The sequence below is a fragment of the Ptychodera flava genome, chromosome 14, assembly GCF_041260155.1.
Source record: "Ptychodera flava strain L36383 chromosome 14, AS_Pfla_20210202, whole genome shotgun sequence".
Classification (NCBI taxonomy): Eukaryota; Metazoa; Hemichordata; class Enteropneusta; family Ptychoderidae; genus Ptychodera; species Ptychodera flava.
Window position 1 is genome coordinate 37021756 of NC_091941.1, and position 18831 is coordinate 37040586.

General features: G+C 37.8%; 1 protein-coding gene across 1 annotated transcript; it reads left to right on the top strand.

The window, feature by feature from the left end:
• Positions 1-15654, top strand: LOC139150352 (solute carrier family 23 member 1-like). The gene is made up of 14 exons (XM_070722654.1): positions 1-169; positions 2439-2690; positions 6440-6597; positions 7534-7625; positions 8261-8331; positions 8670-8851; positions 9066-9186; positions 9592-9733; positions 11100-11353; positions 11539-11668; positions 12226-12369; positions 12861-12956; positions 14155-14956; positions 15584-15654. Exons 1-13 carry the CDS (start codon positions 146-148, stop codon positions 14358-14360), a joined length of 1872 nt encoding a protein of 623 aa, XP_070578755.1. The 5' UTR covers positions 1-145; the 3' UTR covers positions 14361-14956; positions 15584-15654.
• Positions 15655-18831: the final 3177 nt, after the last annotated feature.

Here is an 18831-nt window from a genome sequence, read left to right on the forward strand (position 1 = left end):
ATTCCCTGGAGAAGTAAAATATTAACAGGTCCTCGGTCTTCGAGGTCTTGGGAGAGCCGTCAGACTACGCCGGTAGAAGTCAACTACAGCTGTAGTGTAAAGATCAGAATACTGTTACGAGTGCAGAGGCTTCTATTCTGTTGTGATGACAACAATGGCATCCATTAAGGTCAGTAAGCCAGGGATTCATACCTTATATAGTTGCGATGAACTTTGAAGTTGCGCTGTGCGTACACAAGCTTCGTCTAACCTCGATCCATCGAGAAAACAACAAGCTTCGTCTAACCTCCATCCATCGACAAAACAATAACAATAAAGGACAATCGATCTGCAATCGCCAATATCAACGACAACTCGCGCTTGAATCAGGGATTACAGACAGCGGCTTGAGCACTTTGTAGAGGGGCTTTGACGTTTGACCCTGCTTCAAGGAAGGGGGAGTTTGCTCTAACTTCTATCTCCACCATTTTAACAGCGAGAGGTCAAGGAACTCACTTCGTTATCATAAACATAAAACACCTGTCAGACAGACAACAATAGGCACTTGAATAAAGTGTACGGCCAGTGCAGCCGACAACCAAATGGTCCGACAGCTGCAAGTTGTTGACAATTTATCTAAAGATATCACCGCGGAAGCTCACAAAATTGAATTAAACCTTTGCCCGAACTATTCTCCAGCAAACTTTAAGCCACATTCTTTGAAACTCAAAAATAAAAATTGGGTCACCGTGCAAATATTTGTACTACAGAAAAGAATTACCCATTATTTATCGACACTTGAAATTCAAAATTACCGATTTTCACCAAACTAAAAAGGTAAAAACTTTATTTACTCCATAAGCTTCACTATGAGCCCCCACAGGTGGTAGGTCAAAAGAATATCGTAAATATTGTAAAAGTTTAAGAGACCGAATATCTGTCCCCGAGGCGCATTCCATCTTACATTGGCAGGTCATTTATCAGCTTTATCTGAAAGGACATCAACCAACCTGATAACAATTTCAATTGAAAACACAGCCCGGGACTATCACCACGTAAATACTCAATATCAACATGGACTAATGCGAGAACCAGGCATTCGGGACTGTCACTTTAATAGAACAAACACAGTAATAAAAGTGATCTACATTTACATAGAGAATATGGTCTCTATGTATAATTAGATTGTATAATCAGAGAAAAATCACCGGGAACCAGCTTAAAGATTGATCAACTATGTAATGGAGGAATTTGTGTACATATTCGTTGAACAGTAATTGGCAATCTATAAGAAATGTCGTTTACAGGGGCAAAATGTCAACTGGGGTCAATATTGAGAGGGTTTGCGTAGGCCTAACTGATAACACTTTTGTGAGTGAGCCACAATGGAAAGGGGTTCGTTTCACAGCAATGAGTGGTTAAAGATACAAGACAGTGACACCTGCTGCTGAACTGTAACTGGGAACGCACGTTTATTGACTACTGTTACTTGACATACATCGGTGTGCGCTGGGCACTGGAAGTGCAAAGCTGTCTGGCCAAAATTACATGGTATGCGTGCTTATATAAGCCCGGTAGGACAAAACAATTTTAGCGGGCTGCGTTGTGATTAGCTAGAACGGCCTAGTCCATCAAGTTTGTGTTAGTTTCCCACAAGAACACGTGTAATACTAGAACACAACTGGTTTGAACTTGAAATGACTGAATAAGAATGTATAAAACAATAACACATTGCAATAAAATATAAATCAAAAATGTAATTCACGACAACTTTTATGACAAGTTCGACGATCACATGCAATTTTCCGTATTAATATGTAAAAAAATGCAGTGAATTGTCAATGTTTCTTTTGACACTTTGTTCTGTTAACACAACATATATACATGGTATATGTAATGCCGGACCTTGTCAAGTATGCTGCAACAGAAGTACCAAGCGGACTGTACTAGTATTGTTGAGGGGTGGCCGACCGGAAGGGATGAATAAGCACGCTAATGGAAGATTGGGACTAGCAGTAGCGTAATAGTGGCAGTAGTTGTTCTTTTGATCGTATACCTCTTTTTAGAGGATTGAAAAAGGTCATAAGACCATTTGTTTCAATCTGTTTAATTACTGCAAGAATACCACTATCGATGAGGGCCAAAAGACAAGTGACCACCTATTGGTGGTACCACTCCACAATAATACCTGTAATGCCTCTATTATTGTAGGCGGTTTGCCGCAAAATTTAAACAATAACAATGCAGATTATACTTATATAGGGTATATTTATGAGCTAAATATTAGGAATTTCTCCATGGTTCAGGGATTCACACCAGAAACTGCAGATGATACACAGACCCAATAAAATTTTAAAAATGACCAAAGTTACAGCTAATGGATCTTTAACTAATGCCACACATGTTTGTTGATATACTTTTCGATAAATGACTGCTAGTCTGCTCCATTTATTTTATAGTATCACGCTGTAACCAACCCAACTAACACAAATGACATCCAGGAGAGTACCTGCTCTAAGCAGGAACAGTTCCCAATGTCCGAGATTAACAGTTCAGAGGGGTCTACTTTAGCTGTTGATGGCGAAGAGATGGGTCAAAACAACGATTCGACAGAAGATAAAGCAAAGTCTAGTTCAGACCAAGAGATAGAACTAATCTACTCTCTGGAAGATGTTCCACCATGGTATGCATGCTTGCTCTTTGGCTTCCAGGTAAGTTGTGTACAATCTACAACCTCTGCGTAGCTACAGCCAACCTTAGGAGTTACTAGGTCAGTAACTAAAGAGGCTATTTCTAGAGGCCGATAGTTGCTAATAATTGAAGCCACGCTGCCTTTTTGGCATTCTTATCGTCCTTGCAAAGATCTAATGATCATCCCTCAGATAGTCTCCATGCTGTACTTTGTTGATAGAGATATTCGTGGTATTCTAATTAAAGCTGGACCATATAACTCATTGCAAGGTGACCTGATGTCATATATTTTGTCAGTCACCTTTTTATAATCTAACTTTAAACGGCCACCTGCCATGTCGTAATTCACTGTAATGAAGCACATACAAATATTGAAATTTGAAATATTCCGTAAACCCCCACCCACCCAATTTAATCTAAATGGATGGATAACGGTTCATGTCAAATGTTCCATAGGGGCAAAGAATAATGAAGTCGTTTGATTACCCTTGAAGCGAAGCACTCATGACCTTTCACAAAACATAATGCATCGTATTTATCGAAATTCCAACATAAATTGCAGTTGACTCCTGCAAAATTCAAGCGACCTCCTTAACTCAGCATTCGTGTTCCGACAAGAATCGGAGTGCATCGAATACCTGCTGAAATGCTATATTTGATGAAAGTGCGATGAAAGGGCGAAGGTTCCATTTTCACACATTCTTCAAGCATCTAACTAACCAACTGTGAACATTTTACTTTCATTTATTTTCTGGCCCTCTTGGTCCTTAAGTGTGGCAATCAGCTAGTCCGAGTTTACATAGATCGACGAACTTGAATATGTAATCGCCACATGTCTCAACTGGCATACAAAATACTTTATTGTTGTAGACATAGACCAAAATATTCATAGTACAACAAGCAGCCTGTTGTACTGAATACTTCAATGCATAGTATTGGAATATTTGACAATTTTAGTTTGAGATATTCATCGAATATGCGTCGACAATATAGTCCATAAAAGGGCACAACAACGGTTGATGTTGTGCCTACTAAGCGCTCCTTATTTAGCGCTGTTCCTGCGCCATGTACTTTAATGTATAATGTATTTGAAAATCAACGTTGGATTGCAATGCAGTTCACTGTCTCCCATCGAGCAATTGCCTGTGAGAGGTGGTCAAGATGCTTATATGTACACAGTGTATTTGCTGACTGTCTTCAAAGTTAACACCCGTTTTAAGGCTTTTATTTCTTATGTCTAGAAATTGCACAACATTAACATCAGAGGTAAATTGCACAACACCAGAGGTAGGGCTAACGATAGCAATATTGTCTAGGTGACATTTTAAATTATTGTTATAAGTAAAAAGTATGGCCTCGACAAGAAAACAGACATAAATAAAAGACTTCATTCACTCAGCAATATCCATACACTTTTTGATCTATCATTCGCATTTCACAATTAGTTATTTATAACTGACACGTTGCAAAACCATCACTTGAAATCCTCATATTCCTTCTTTGTGTTGATCAAAAACTGAGCTCGTCAAATATTCAATTAGTGAAAGTGATTTTCGAAAACATGCTTAGCGTCATAGTACATTTGTGGCCAAATAGGAGTGTCTGTGCTTTGTACACAAGTCAACTTCTTTTTAGATCCCGATGTTTTAATTAATGATATTGTGTGATATGAATAGCAAAGCCGTGTATATCACCAAGTGTGTGAAACGAATAGTATGCAGACGATAATACGAAAATAGTGGCAAATGAAGTGCATTGACCCCTCAGTGATCTAAGCGTATAAACGAAAAACTTTTATACGGATAAAATAATATTCTTTTCAAAAATACATAATGATAATGGTACTTGAAAAGCAACGACAAAAATCCATAAATACCAATGTAAATTGACCCTCGCCGTGACTTCCTTCCCCTCCTCCTCCTCCCTTCACCTCCTCCTTCCTTCGCCTCCTCCTGAATCCACTGCAAAAGAATCTAATGAAAGCATCCTTCACGCTAAGCATTCTATGTACCCTTTAACATCGTGTGGCTGAAACAGTAAATTGGATATTTTTGTTCGTTTAAACAGGTACAAATTGCTTTCCACTCCCTTGAGTATATTAAGGTAGTATGCGCCTCGAAAATGAACGCCTTAAACTTTTGCACTAAGTCTTTCTCAAGGAGTCTGTCAACTATGCTCTTTCAAAACCGACAGTACAAAGCGGGGATCACCGTGCAAATTTTAGTACTAGAGAAATAAGTTACAAAAGATTTACCCATATGTGAAATTCAAAATGAGCGCCATCCCTGTGTTAATTCTATGGAGAAAGATAATTTTTTTCAATTTTCAAAAAACTGAGACAGTAAACAATTTATACTAAGAGCTTTAAAATGAGCTCCGAAGAGTGGTCGATCAGAAAAGAAATGTAAAAGTTTGAGAGTCCGAATATCTGTGCCGAGGCGGCGCGTTCTGCCTTAAAATACAAAATATTCGCCTTGCAAAACACAACATGCTAGGTATAGTACGCGATGTTATTAGTAAGTGTTTACAAGTGAATTCTACTCCTGGGTACAATGCAGTTGTCAACAGCATTTGGCTTTATTTTCATTTGTAACATTGGCATTTTGACATGATATTGGAGTTTAGTAAGACAAATATAAAGTGACAGAAATTATATTAAAAATTTCAGTCAACGGAGCAGACCACGGGGAATTATCAAGACCTCCAGTCTCTTCTAACCTGCTTTGTAGTTTTTGATGAATTTAATGAATAATGTAGACTTACCGGACAGGGGATATTCCCTTTTCTAAGTGATAAGTAGCCTAGATACTCTTCTTTAACAAGCCCACTCCGTCTTCAACGTGGAGGAAGAAACCCAGCTATTTCCAGTCACACTTTTGTTTATAAACCGATTTCCCTGCAGAGGATTCAACACCATCGTTAGACATAATCTTAACATTGTTACAGTGGGGTTAATGGTGAGAACAGGTTATAATTAATACATTCGATAATGGACCCCATAAAGTTTAAAATACACAGTGGTGGTATGTATCTGTCGGTGTCTTCCCTTGTCAAGGCGATATCTGCATGGCGGCATGTTATGTTCTTTCCCTCATCACTTGGTTTCCGAATATATTACACAAAATTTTTGGCCAAAAAGTTGGATGACAGAGATAAGTGCAGGCTTTTTACGATGACAGAAATGCCTCTACTTTTCTTTGCTAGTCCATTTTTTATCCATCATCCAACGGGCGAACGTCCAATAACAGGATGAGATGAGGAGCGATGAGAAGTAAAGAGCCTTGCTCAAGGGCACAACACCGTGCTAGAGGCTCGAACTCAAAATCCTCCGAAAGTTTGTTACTCTGGAACTGACTGTAACAATCCTAACCACTTCCTCGTTGTGTCTTCACAATCCGTTGTTCGTTAATGGTGCTTCATATCACTTCATCGACAAGAATTTCTCCATAATTTTCCATAGTCACTTTCGGACCACAAAAACTCTATTGAAAACATAAAATTCATCTTCGTTATTTTTTAGAATATTACTCATGCTTTGTGCCAATTTTGGTGGCCTTTTCTAGTATGACACTGTATTTTATCATACTCGAGTCAAAATCATTTATCTTTCAAAAATGGTAAGCCTTGCAAAACATTGCTTCATGTAGTATTTTGTGATAAGCTACCATCTGTTCGTCTGGAAAAGCGACGATCATTTGAGTGGGTTTGGTTTCTCTTAGTTAAAACTGACCTTCTGACAGCAAAATATGTTTACAATTTTTGTCTGAAGCAACAAATGACCATGTTTGGAGGAGTGGTGACCGTGCCTTTCATGATCGCGGGAATGTTATGTGTCGCAGACGATGTAATGATCACTGGAAAGATCTTCAGTACCATGGCGCTCATGATTTCCATATCAACTTTTCTACAGACAACATTTGGCGTGAGGTAGGTCCGTTGACTTGGCAATTTTGTCCATAATTTGTCACATTCTTGTTTGCATATTCTCCATGTCTTGGTCATACGGGGAATAGACTGTCGAATGATTTTTGGAGTTTGCAAGAAATAGTATTTTCCCTGACCTGTGAGATAGGATACTTCACATTTAACACCTGGCCATTATTTTGACGCAATGTTGATCCCATCCGGAGAAAGAACGAAAAAGCTAAAAAGACACTAAATCAAATGACACCGTATTAAATGAATTATATCTCTGCGGGGGTCTGTGAGTCGAGTGTTGTCAATGATTTCAATCCTACCTACCTACCTACCTACCTACCTACCTACCTACCTACCTACCTACCTACCTACCTACCTACCTACCTACCTACCTACCTGACGACATACCTACATGCATACATACATACATACATACTTCCATACATCCATCCATACCTACCTACCTACCTACCTAACTACCTACCTACCTACCTACCTACATACATACACACACACATACCTACATACATACATACATACATACATACATACATACATACATACATACATACACACATACATACATACATACATACATACATACATACATACATACATACATACAACACACACACACACACACTCACACACACACACACACACACACACACATACATACATACATACATACATACATACATACATACATACATACATACATACATACATACATACATACATACATACATACATACATACATACATACATACATACATACATACATACATACATACATACATACATACATACATACATACATACATACATACATACATACATACATACATACATACATACATACATACATACATACATACTTTCATCTTATCGTTTAACACACAAATACACAGAAAAACAAAGATGTATTTTCACTTCTCATCCAGATTACCAATACTACAAGGACCATCTCACGGTTTTTACTTTCCAGCCCTGGTATTTTTATCACAGCCACAGTGGCGATGCCCAGAAATTGTAGGTAGGTGTGCTTCATGAATCCAGTTAGATTTGGAAACAGTACATCGGATGTGATTAGATCAGGTGAAATTTACATGTTGCTCTATGCACTTGTGCGACTTAAGGTAGTATGTGCGTCGAAAGTGAAAGACTTTAACTTTTACTAAAACTTTCCTGAATGAAACTTTTAACCATTCTCTTACCAAATCGACAATAAAACTGGGGTCACCTTGCAAAGTTTGGAACTAGCGAAACAAATTACCCAACATTTCGCGACATTTGAAATTCAAAATGGCCGCTATTATTGTGTTAACTAGATAGGGAAAATTGCATTTGGATTTTCGAAAAACTAAGAGGATGAAAGATTTTCTTTCTCTAAGAGCTTTAAAATGAACCCCCACAGACGGTAGATCAGAAATTGTTTTTAGAAATTTTAGAGTCCAACCATCTGTCCATGAGTTACTAGTGTGATCGATTATGTTGATTGCTTTATCAATTCTGTAAAAATTAGTCCGACGTAAGAAACCAGCGATATTCACCTGAGGCATCAATTGCAGATATGAATGGTGCAGTGGAGTATTAAAGCCAAGTTCATCATTGAAAACTCTTCGAAGTTGGGCCAAATATATTTAACTTATTCGTAAATATTCATTGCAGAATTGAATGGCAATATCAGCGCCAATGAGAGTGAGTATGAAGATGTCGGTTGGAAAGTTAGAATGAGAGAGGTAAAATCACGTACAGATATCTTCATACGGCTCGTCACTATGCTTAGCAGCCTTTGGGTACAACACGCATTCATTGCTTGTTAAAAGAAAACTGAATTAGCTATACATTTACGGTGCCGTGCTACATTTGTACTGAAGATTTATTTATTGCACAAACCTGCCTAACTTTCAGTTTTTCAAAGCAAATTCAGAAAATTGCAGGGATATATACCTGGCACAGTAAAGTTAAAAATTGTGCCGTTGACAAAAATGGATGTTAATTCAAAACAGAACATGGAGTCATGGCGCATGTGTTGATACGATACTTATGTAAACTGCATTTTGTTCATTTCATGAAGGTTCAAGGCGCCATTATTATTTCATCTACCGTTGAGTTTATTCTTGGACTATCTGGAGTGATGGGTCTATTGTTGAGGTTTATTGGTCCGTTAACAGTTGCTCCAGTAATTGTACTGATCGGTCTAGGCATCTACAACGTGGCGTCGATGTTTGCAAGTCATCAATGGGGCATAGCCTTTCTGTGAGTACTTCACCAAGAAATGTATATTCCACCATGCTACGAGTTTTGTACATTTCAACTTTGGTTATCATAATTTGATGATACATTTGATGATACAAAAGCTTATTTAGTCGTGCTTCTTCTGGCGTTTTGTCTGCTAAAACCCACTATGTGTATATATGATAAATTAATTTTTACTGTGACTCATTTTTCGCAAACGATGATTTTTCGACAGAACATTTGGGTTAATAATCTTATTTTCCCAATATCTACGCAAAGTTCCAGTGCCTATTCCAGTGTGGACAAGGGGTAAAGGTTGCCGTGTAGAATGGCTGAGACTATTCAATCTTTTCCCGGTGAGTGTTTGGTATAAAGCGCCATCTCGTGGCAGATGGGGCCAGAGATGTTGTAAACATACATAATATATTTTTTGAACACGACGAGATCTTTGCTTGTGAGTTTCGATGATTTTTGTTATTGAAAAGTGTATTTATACATGTACAGCATTGTGTGTGAAAATGTATGAACCCGCTACAGTGCGTCTTATCAGTCAACATCAATGGAATTACGATCACTTCTAAATGTCGAATAAAAAGTACACCGTATATGATATATTTTATGAAATATAATTCGAGGGCAAAATTATCGGCTCTGTAAAATGAACATCGTTGTAATATTTTCCAGTTTGTTTATACAGTTTATTAGATATTATGAAAGCTATCTATCTTATGATATCTATGACAGTATTTTAACTCCTTCAGGTAATATTAGGTATCGGTCTAGCTTGGCTTACTTGTTGGATATTCACTGTATCCAACGTGTTCCCCGAAGGTCACACAGCGAGAACCGATATCAGATCCTCAGCTATAGCCGACGCACCATGGGTAACATTTCCATTGCCGGGTAGGTAACAACAGCATATTCCTCACATGCAGACGCACTGTAAATCCCGAAAGTCTGCTACTTCCTTCAGTCTTCTACCTACCTACCTACCTACCTACCTACATGTACTATCTTCTATCTTTACATCTATCCATCTATGTCTGTTAGTCTAATTATTTATATATATATATATATATATATATATATATATATATATATATATATAGATTATATAGATAGAAAGATAGATAGATAGATGGATAGATAGAAAGATAGATAGATAGATTGACAGATAGATACATAGATACATAGATATAAATATAGTTACATAGATAAATATAAACAAGCGCCTATATCAAAAATTACACAATTATCCAAAATCATCAAAAATTAAACAATGCTCAGGGGCGCTTTGTTTGTTGTTCTACTAACAGAAAAGGAAAAAAAACCTGAAACTTAACACGTTCATTCCAAGGGTTTCTGTTTCTTGAGTTTATCTACCGTTAAAACCTAGTATGTTTCCATCAATCTGGAATACAAATTTTGGTGATGGTAAATCTTCCTTACTCATTCTGAGGCTGACTTCTGTGTCCATGTCCATACATTCTGTATGTTAGACTTGGGCTAATGTAAGAGTTAGATATGCGGAAAAGTGGGATACGAATTGACGGGGTGCCATTGATAAGCGAATTCATAAATGCGCCCCTAGTTTGGCTGTATATTCAATGACTAACCAAGCCGTCAACTTGAAATTATGACAGAAATTTCTACTGGCGTGATCGAAACAACAACGAAATGTAAGGTTATATGAACCAAGAAATGAATGTTTTGTCCACCACTCGACACTCTACCACAGCAGCACGATTGGAACTAACTTGGGATAATTGGATAGTGAAGTAAAGTCGGTGTAATATAATAATGTAAGCTCGTCTGCTTTTCTTTTTAAGCAACACACTTGTTTTTAAGAGTAGTCTGTAATATTGCAACATTCGGCTATAGGGCACTAACACTTTTGATAAATTTGAAAAATATAAAGATCCAATTCTCCCAAATTAGTTCCAATAGTAAAAGTACTTTGAAAGGATGCTTTTTCACAACACGGTGTGAAAATAAGGAGTTCCTCTCACATGCAGTTTTGGATCAGAGAAGCAAACTACCTCACATTTTAGTACAGTATTGATATTTGAAATTCACGATGTCCACCATTCTAGATATCCATGATACTATTCAAAAAAAGGCGATTTTGTTACGGTGTTCACAAAAAAAGACACTGAAAACTCAAGATTGTGTACAGATTTCAGAGTTGAGTCCATGCAAGCTCTAAACTAGCAAAATTATGAAAAAATCCTAATTCAGTGTGCTTTCTGACATTTGTCTTCTCCACCAGGACAATGGGGAACACCTAGAGTAAGTATTGCACTGGTCTTTGGAATGCTATCTGGCATTATTGCCAGCGCCGTCGAGTCGATTGGTGACTACTTCGCATGCGCCAAATTGAGTGGCGCGCCCCCACCGCCCCCTCATGCAGTGAATCGTGGGATTTGCATAGAGGGACTCTGCTGCATCTTATCCGGTATCTGGGGTTCTGGGCTAGGCACAACCTCTTATTCCGAAAATATTGGTGCCATAGCGATTACAAAGGCAAGTGTCATGCAGCATGCTGCATCCTGTTCCTAGTTTACTCGTTTTCATCTGTCTTACTGATTCTTTGATGCCTGTCCGTTCTGCCCCTTCCCTACATTTTTATAGACACAAGATAAATTTAAATTAAATTTAAATTAAATTTAAATTTACATATTTCCCATCCTTCTTTCTCATCGTGTCAGGTTGGAAGTCGTCGAGTAATGCAGTGGACGTCCTTACTACTTCTGATCACTGCTATCTTTGGAAAATTTGGTGCAATACTGGCCACGTTACCACCTCCAATAGTTGGTGGCGCACTCATAGCAATATTCAGTAAGTTTCTTATAATCGTCTTGCAAAATTTGGCCTCGCAAAACTGCTTGGAATTATAGTTCCAGACGAAAAAATCCCTTTGAAACTTCATTGTAATACATGTACTTGTCAATGACGTAATAGTTCGTATAAAGTAAGCCGTTGTTATACAATATTTTGGCATGTATGATTTTTTGCATTTTGAATGCAAACTCCCTTTTATATCATGCGTGCGCCCATGTCGCGGAAACTCCATTTTTCGTTAGCCAGCTATTGCCAGAACGTGCGTCTGCATTGACAATGGACTGTGCCTAAAATGCTCGCGGTTTCGACGCTGTTGGCGCACATCATGCTTCGCATATCCTTCCAAGCCTTCAGAGAGCGAGCGAGACTAATATACAGCCAACATAAACAAAGCAGCAATCTCGAATACAAAGTAACATTTCGTATGACACTTTATGCATATAAACATAAACGACGATTAGCGTCATTAACATGCTTTAGCTTGGATTTAGAGTAAACCTTATCCTCAGCATTTTACTTGATATCAGTAACAATATTCCCATTACAATCTAAAGGTATAATACTGGCAGCCGGGACGGCCAACTTACAGTTTGTCAACATGAATTCTTCAAGAAGTTTGTGTATTTTTGGAGCAGCTGTGTTTTGCGGAGTCATGATTCCGAGTTGGTTTAAAGCAAACCCAGGAGCCATAAATACTGGTAAGGTACTAGGTTAAACTATTCCTGATCACAAAAACAGCTTTCACATTCTTTAAGTTTCTATCTTGGTTTTTCTCGAGGGTCTATAGTTTAATACAACATGTGGCGACTTGGACAAACATGTTCCCTTTGATGATGGGTGGAACGTTATTTAAAAACCAGGCCCGTCATCGACAGGGTCTGTCAAATCAAACCACAATACATTTGTTACCGTTTAAATACGTTGGCACATATAAGGTTGATGCGGTTTGATCATCAATCGAATTATATCTTTCTGCCATTCATCTGTCCTGTCTGTCGTAGATCAATCAGACTACATGTTGTCGAATTCATGTCACACACATTTGTGATATGTAAAAAAGTAATATATGCTGTGGAAACTTACTGTCCACCATCTTCATAAAATGTCGTCAGTGTTTCCACGTGAGGGGATTAAGGCGTTTCCAACGATTGTTTAGCTCTGTTGCCACTATTGTCTTTTTCGTCAACAGGTAATGATGACGCTGACCAGATAACTGAAGTTTTACTAACCACTGGCATGTTCGTTGCGGGCGCTATTGGTTTCTTTCTCGACAACACAATACCAGGTATAACGTAAAGGCCGGTGAATAAGTCTCGATGAATAACATGTCGAGGACGTTGTTCTACTGGAAATATACATCTGCTGCCTCTGGTATATTGTGAAATACTTTAATATTAAAATATAAATGTTCTGTGGTGGTAACGTTGTGCGGATTTCTTCTTAGTGAATGATTCATTTCTTTAGCAACCTTTCCTCCGAGTCGTCGTGAGTTAGTACAATACCTACAACAATTCAATGCTTCAATTTATAATCTAAGAGAGTAACTTAGTGCAACTTTTAGTATTTTCCATTACTATTGAGTATCAAACGTGTTGTATGGGGCCAAAACGATATTCCAAGCTACTATAATAATCTTCCAAAGTGGAGCAAAAAATTAATATTTCATGCTCACAATACATTAGCGCCCTCGGAAGCTATTGATCAAGCTGCAACTCTTCTCTGTTTGGACTATAATAATAATTGCGCCACTAAATACCAGCACGGTATCGACGATATGGTCTTACTCGTTTACACATTTTAAAATTCCCCCAGTAACCTATCCCTCATGGAGGTAATCTGCCTACTAGCCCCATGTTCTTTTGTATATCAACCACTTGTAATATTGAGCTGTTGTTATCATTTTAATTTACTCCATGGGGTGGGTTTGAAACAAAATAATTGTAGCATGCTACACACGGGCAAGTGATAATTTGTACTTTTGTATCTTTTCTAACGTCGGTTGAAATCAAAGTGATTGTATGTCATCTTATTGTATTCTTTAAGGCGTCGGTATCCGACATAGACAAGATACTGTATAAATTGACACACACACACAAACACACACACACACAAACACACACACACAACCACACAAAATACTCACACGAGGAGACGGGACTAACAAATGTATCACTGGCTGGAACGTGAGGCCTAGCAACGGTTCCGTATTCAATAAACAAGACTTAGTTCAAGTTCTACGGGTTCTTTCTTATGATACGATACGTCAGTTCAAGCTTCTTTCTTATGATACGACACTACTACAGCCCGGACTCGAGTAACTCCTGTGTTGCACTTGAAGGTCGAATATTAGCTCATATATGATGATTTAACTATTAACCAATGATAGTTTGAACTCGTGGAACCATCCTTCAGACATCGACGAGCTTTTGATATGCTTTAACTAGCAAATGAAGTTACCGGGATATGATCTTCACTTTCCACAGGTACGCCAGAAGAAAGGGGTTTACTTGCATGGCATTCAAATGGTTCGTCGGAAGGAGATGGCAACAAGCCATCCTGTTACGATTTACCGTGGTGTCTGTCAAACATACGACAATACAAATGGTCTCGATATGTGCCGTTCTGCCCAGGTTTCATGGAGAAAAGACGACAGACGACGGTCAACCGCCAGTCTGATCAGAAAGTATGAAAACGATAAACATATGCCTTGTCTACTATTTGTTGATTATGTGAACTCTTCGTAAATAACGACCGTTGTACTGCAGTAGACAAAGTATAAGAATACATATCATGCCATCGCCTGATTCGCTCTTGTGATCGCATTGTATACTGTATTTAGTTTTGATTATTGTTTTAATATTTATTTAACGAGTGCTATTAAGAGTATGGTTTTGTAAAACTAATACTTTACAGGTAGACAGATATCGGTTAATAAATAAAAAATGATTTCAGTAAAGGTTGACACCTTTTCAATCACAGTGATTATCTCCAAAAGAAGGGTTTGGATGCGTTATCAACTCTATCAATTAGTTGTTTATTTGTTGATAATCAAGCTCAATGCGAACTATTGTGAACGTCTCAAATAGCTTCTTGATGAGTCACATAGCTACATCGGGTATTAATCTAGCATTTTATTTGCAAAGGTTGGAGAAAGACTGTCACTCTGAGTCGCTCATACCATAGTATTGTTTTACTTTTATTGCCGGATAAATGTAAATATAATTTTAGACCATGAATTATTTCACTTTGGGACACATGTCATTCACAGAACCCGCCATTTAAAGGGCCATTATTTGTAACTTTTGACCATTTTTTACCTCGGAAAATTCCATGTTAGAGGCTAATATTTGTTGCAAAATGTTGTTTTACGAAGAAACAAACATGATTAGTGATGTTATAGCCACATAAAACTGTTAATTTTTGTTCAAACGAGTTGCCCTTCCGAGCTCGTTCGTTGACGTCTGGCATGCTCAGCGTGCTGGGGAGAACGCAGATATGGCGACGTTGCGATCACGCGAGATGTACAAGTTCACGTTTATTGCGGAATCAAAACAACATTGCGCCGAGGATTGCCAAACATCTGGCTACGCAAGGTGCTTGGACAATGGACTACGACGTAAGTACCGGGCATAAGTAATGAATATTTATTTTGAAATTGCTGTAAATGGCTCGCACAGGTGCAGAAGAATGCCTACGTTGCAATCCGCGTGTCAACAGAGTTTGTATTTCTGTCCGGACAAAAATTGAAATTTTCGTTGTAAAATCACATGTTACTTAGTTGTAGGGCACGTAATGTTTCCGAATAATATGCGATTCTCTGTTATTTGACAGGCTATTCAACATGAGCCAGTGATAATTTCAATCAAAACTAACGGAAAAATCGCCAGAAGATACAGCTAATGGAACTTTAAGTAAAAGAAATGTTCTTTTTGTTTTTTTCAATGATACGCAATTAAATAAAATTATTGATTACTTTTGCTTACATGACGCATCAGGCTGTTAATCGGTATAAGTTACTGTGAAATTGAAGAAAAACATAAGAAAATAGTTTTTTATTCGCTACTGGGGCTCTCTCTCTCTCTCTCTCTCTCTCTCTCTCTCTCTCTCTCTCTCTCTCTCTCTCTCTCTCTCAACATACACAAACTCTCTCTCAACATACACACATTACGCTAGTGAGCGACTCACTCACTCACTGATCATCTGATCACTTTCCTATCGATTCCTTGAACTTACCGAGACCAATGCTATACAACTTGAACCTCCTTTGCCATGGGCACGCTTAGTGTGGTCGAAGGTAGATACAAGTGTAATCGAGCAGACATATGGAAACTCACTGTCAAATAAGCTAAGTTTCCTTTCACCAAAAAGCCCGTTAGTATGCCAAGGCGACATTAAACAATACTGTGCATCTTTGATTAACTCTATGCGTGACGCTGTTGATGATACTATACCATCATCACAATTTTAACCCCTTCTAAAGCGCTATTGGGCTCAACTGAAACCATTTCATTGTAAACCTTGGGAATGCCGGAAACTGCGGGTTGAAGTTGGAAGACCTAGAGGTAACGAACATGAAACGTTCCACTTGTATACAAGGAAGCTAAACGCAATTTTCGAAGAGAACTCAGGAAAAAAACAAAGGGAATCTCAAAGGTGAAAGTATGATTTTATCGGAACGGCATTGGAACTTGATCATGCTTCATTTTTCCATCATCTAGATCTTAGAAATCACAAAGTAACCTGTTACCCGGTCCTAAAGATTGACAATGTTAGACTCAGTCAACCTGACGATGTCGTTATCTCACTTGCCGAAATTTTCAAACATCTTTATGAACCGTTTGAAGACTGCACCTTTTCTACCGAATTTTATGCAACAATGAAAGATAGCTTTGACATGTTAGCTGAAAACAGCTTTTCGAATCGAGAATTCATTCTTTCATCTGCTTTTACAACCGATGAAATAGTACGTGCAGTGCGCAAACTAAAGCGTGGAAAGGCTAGTGGTCCGGACTTTATTACATACGAATGCATTATATTCGGTGGACGAGTACTACTTAACTGTCTTACAAGCCTTTATAACGCCAAAATTAATGTTGAATATATTCCGCCGAGTTTGAAATGTGCATTTTTAATCCCTGTTTTTAAAGGAGGTAACAAAGACAGCTATGATATCAATAATTATCGTGCCATCTCACTAATGTCGTCCTTGCAGAAGCTCTTGGAATTGTGTATAATTGAACGCTTGCAATCATATCTTAGCAAAATGCAGATTTCCAATCCACTTCAAGCAGGATATCAACCTGGATTGAGTAATATCACAACAGCATTCTGCATCCAAGAAATTACCACCATGTTGAGCGTCGCGGGAAAGTCTCTTTTTGCAGTCTAGATATTCATAAAGCTTTTGATACTGTGTGGTGGAATGGTCTTTTCACCAATAGTATAGGAATTAACCCAAAGTTGTAGAGGCTCCTAATATGTGTTTTATTCAATGGACAACATTGCAAAATAGTTATTGGAAGATGCACATCGATAAATATTTCCATTTCTCAAGGCATCCGTCAAGGAAGTGTGCTTTCTACAGCACTATTTTTAATATATATCAGAGATTTATTCGATGAACACTCTAATGAAGTTGGTTGCTTCTGATTCGTTGGTTCGTCTTTTGTTGACGCACCTGCACTTGCTGACGGCATGTCAGTTTTAGCACGACTCGTTTCAGTTGTCAAAACAAGTAGATACTGTCAGCAATTTCTGTGCTCTTTGGAGACAAAAACTTTCAGCAAATAAGAGTCATCTTATTGTCTCAGGAGAGAAAAATCTGAATATACTAAGAGACCTACACATTTCCATATATTTTAAACAATAATAAATTCAAGATATCGATGACATTACAACTCTCGGCATGCAATTAACCAGCACATTGACATATTTTGATCGAACAGTCTCACCGTGTACAAAAGCGAGAGCCATTTTGAACTCGCTTCGCAACTCTGGTAATAACTTAAATGGGCTTAATCCTTTTATCAGTGTAGAAATTTGGGGGAAATGTGCATTCCCGCACCTTTTCACATATGTGAACTTTGGACACTTTCAAAATAGAACTGTTGATATTGGAAAGATGTCAACGTTATGCTGCAAAAGTTATTCAAGGGTTACCGACACGAACTCAATCAGACTTTGCTTCGAGTACGCTCGGTTTGTATTCAATGGAAGCATATTTAGATTTATGTAAATTAAGATTATTTGGTACACTGTGCCGCCTTAGCGATGATTCAATCTGCAAAAACGTTTTTCTGTATCGTCTCTTTAAATTCAGAATGTCTACAGATACAAATGAAAGCGGCTTCATACCTGATATAGTGCGTCTTTTTGCTAAGAACAATTTATCATGTTTTCTGGATGAATTCTCTTTGTCCGGATATTTTCCTACCAAAGCAATCTGGAAATCGATTATTACAGACGCCGTTTATGAAAGAGAAATCACTCTTTTTGAGGAACAGAGTTGAAAACAATTCGGAGATTTATTCCTTCTATGAGTTGCATTCAAAAATTGAACCATTCTTTTTATACCGCTTTGTAAAAACGTTTCCTGAGTTCAAAGAGGTACTTACGTGTATCTCAAAGGTCTTGTCAAACTTGGAGCTGGAGACGTATACGGTATGCAGTGTCCCTATTGTAACGAAGGTACAAGTAACATGCTAATTCACCTAGCTACATCATGTTTTGGTACAGAAACCGAGAGAAATCGCCTTTGGTCCAAAGTGGTTGACGGCGTCAGCGTTCATTTCATTGTATACCTTTATAATTTGGGAGATGAAGGCTTTGTTTCAGCTCTGCTTGGTAATAAGTAAATCAAACACGATTGGAACTAATTTGGGATAATTGGATTTTCATAATCTTTAAATTTCTCAAAAGTTTTAGGTGCTAGATAGTTTAATGTTGCAATAATACAAATTAATTATGAAAACAAGTGTGTAATGTAAAAAGAAAAGCAGATGAGATCACATTTGTAGATAAAATCAATATTACTTTACCATCCAATTATCCCAAAATTGTTCCAATCTTGTTCTCATAAACTATTTTCAGCCAGAAGAGAGAGAGAACTGCTTGGCAATATTTAAACTGCTTTGGAATTTTTTTCTGTCGACTGTAACTTT

Bases quoted from the DNA above. Each gene is read 5' to 3' on its own strand.
- LOC139150352 (XM_070722654.1), top strand. From the start codon at position 146: ATGACAACAATGGCATCCATTAAG. The intron at 8,852-9,065 runs GTGAGTACTTCA...ATTTTTCGACAG, and splicing joins CAATGGGGCATAGCCTTTCT to AACATTTGGGTTAATAATCT. The intron at 9,187-9,591 runs GTGAGTGTTTGG...TAACTCCTTCAG, and splicing joins GACTATTCAATCTTTTCCCG to GTAATATTAGGTATCGGTCT.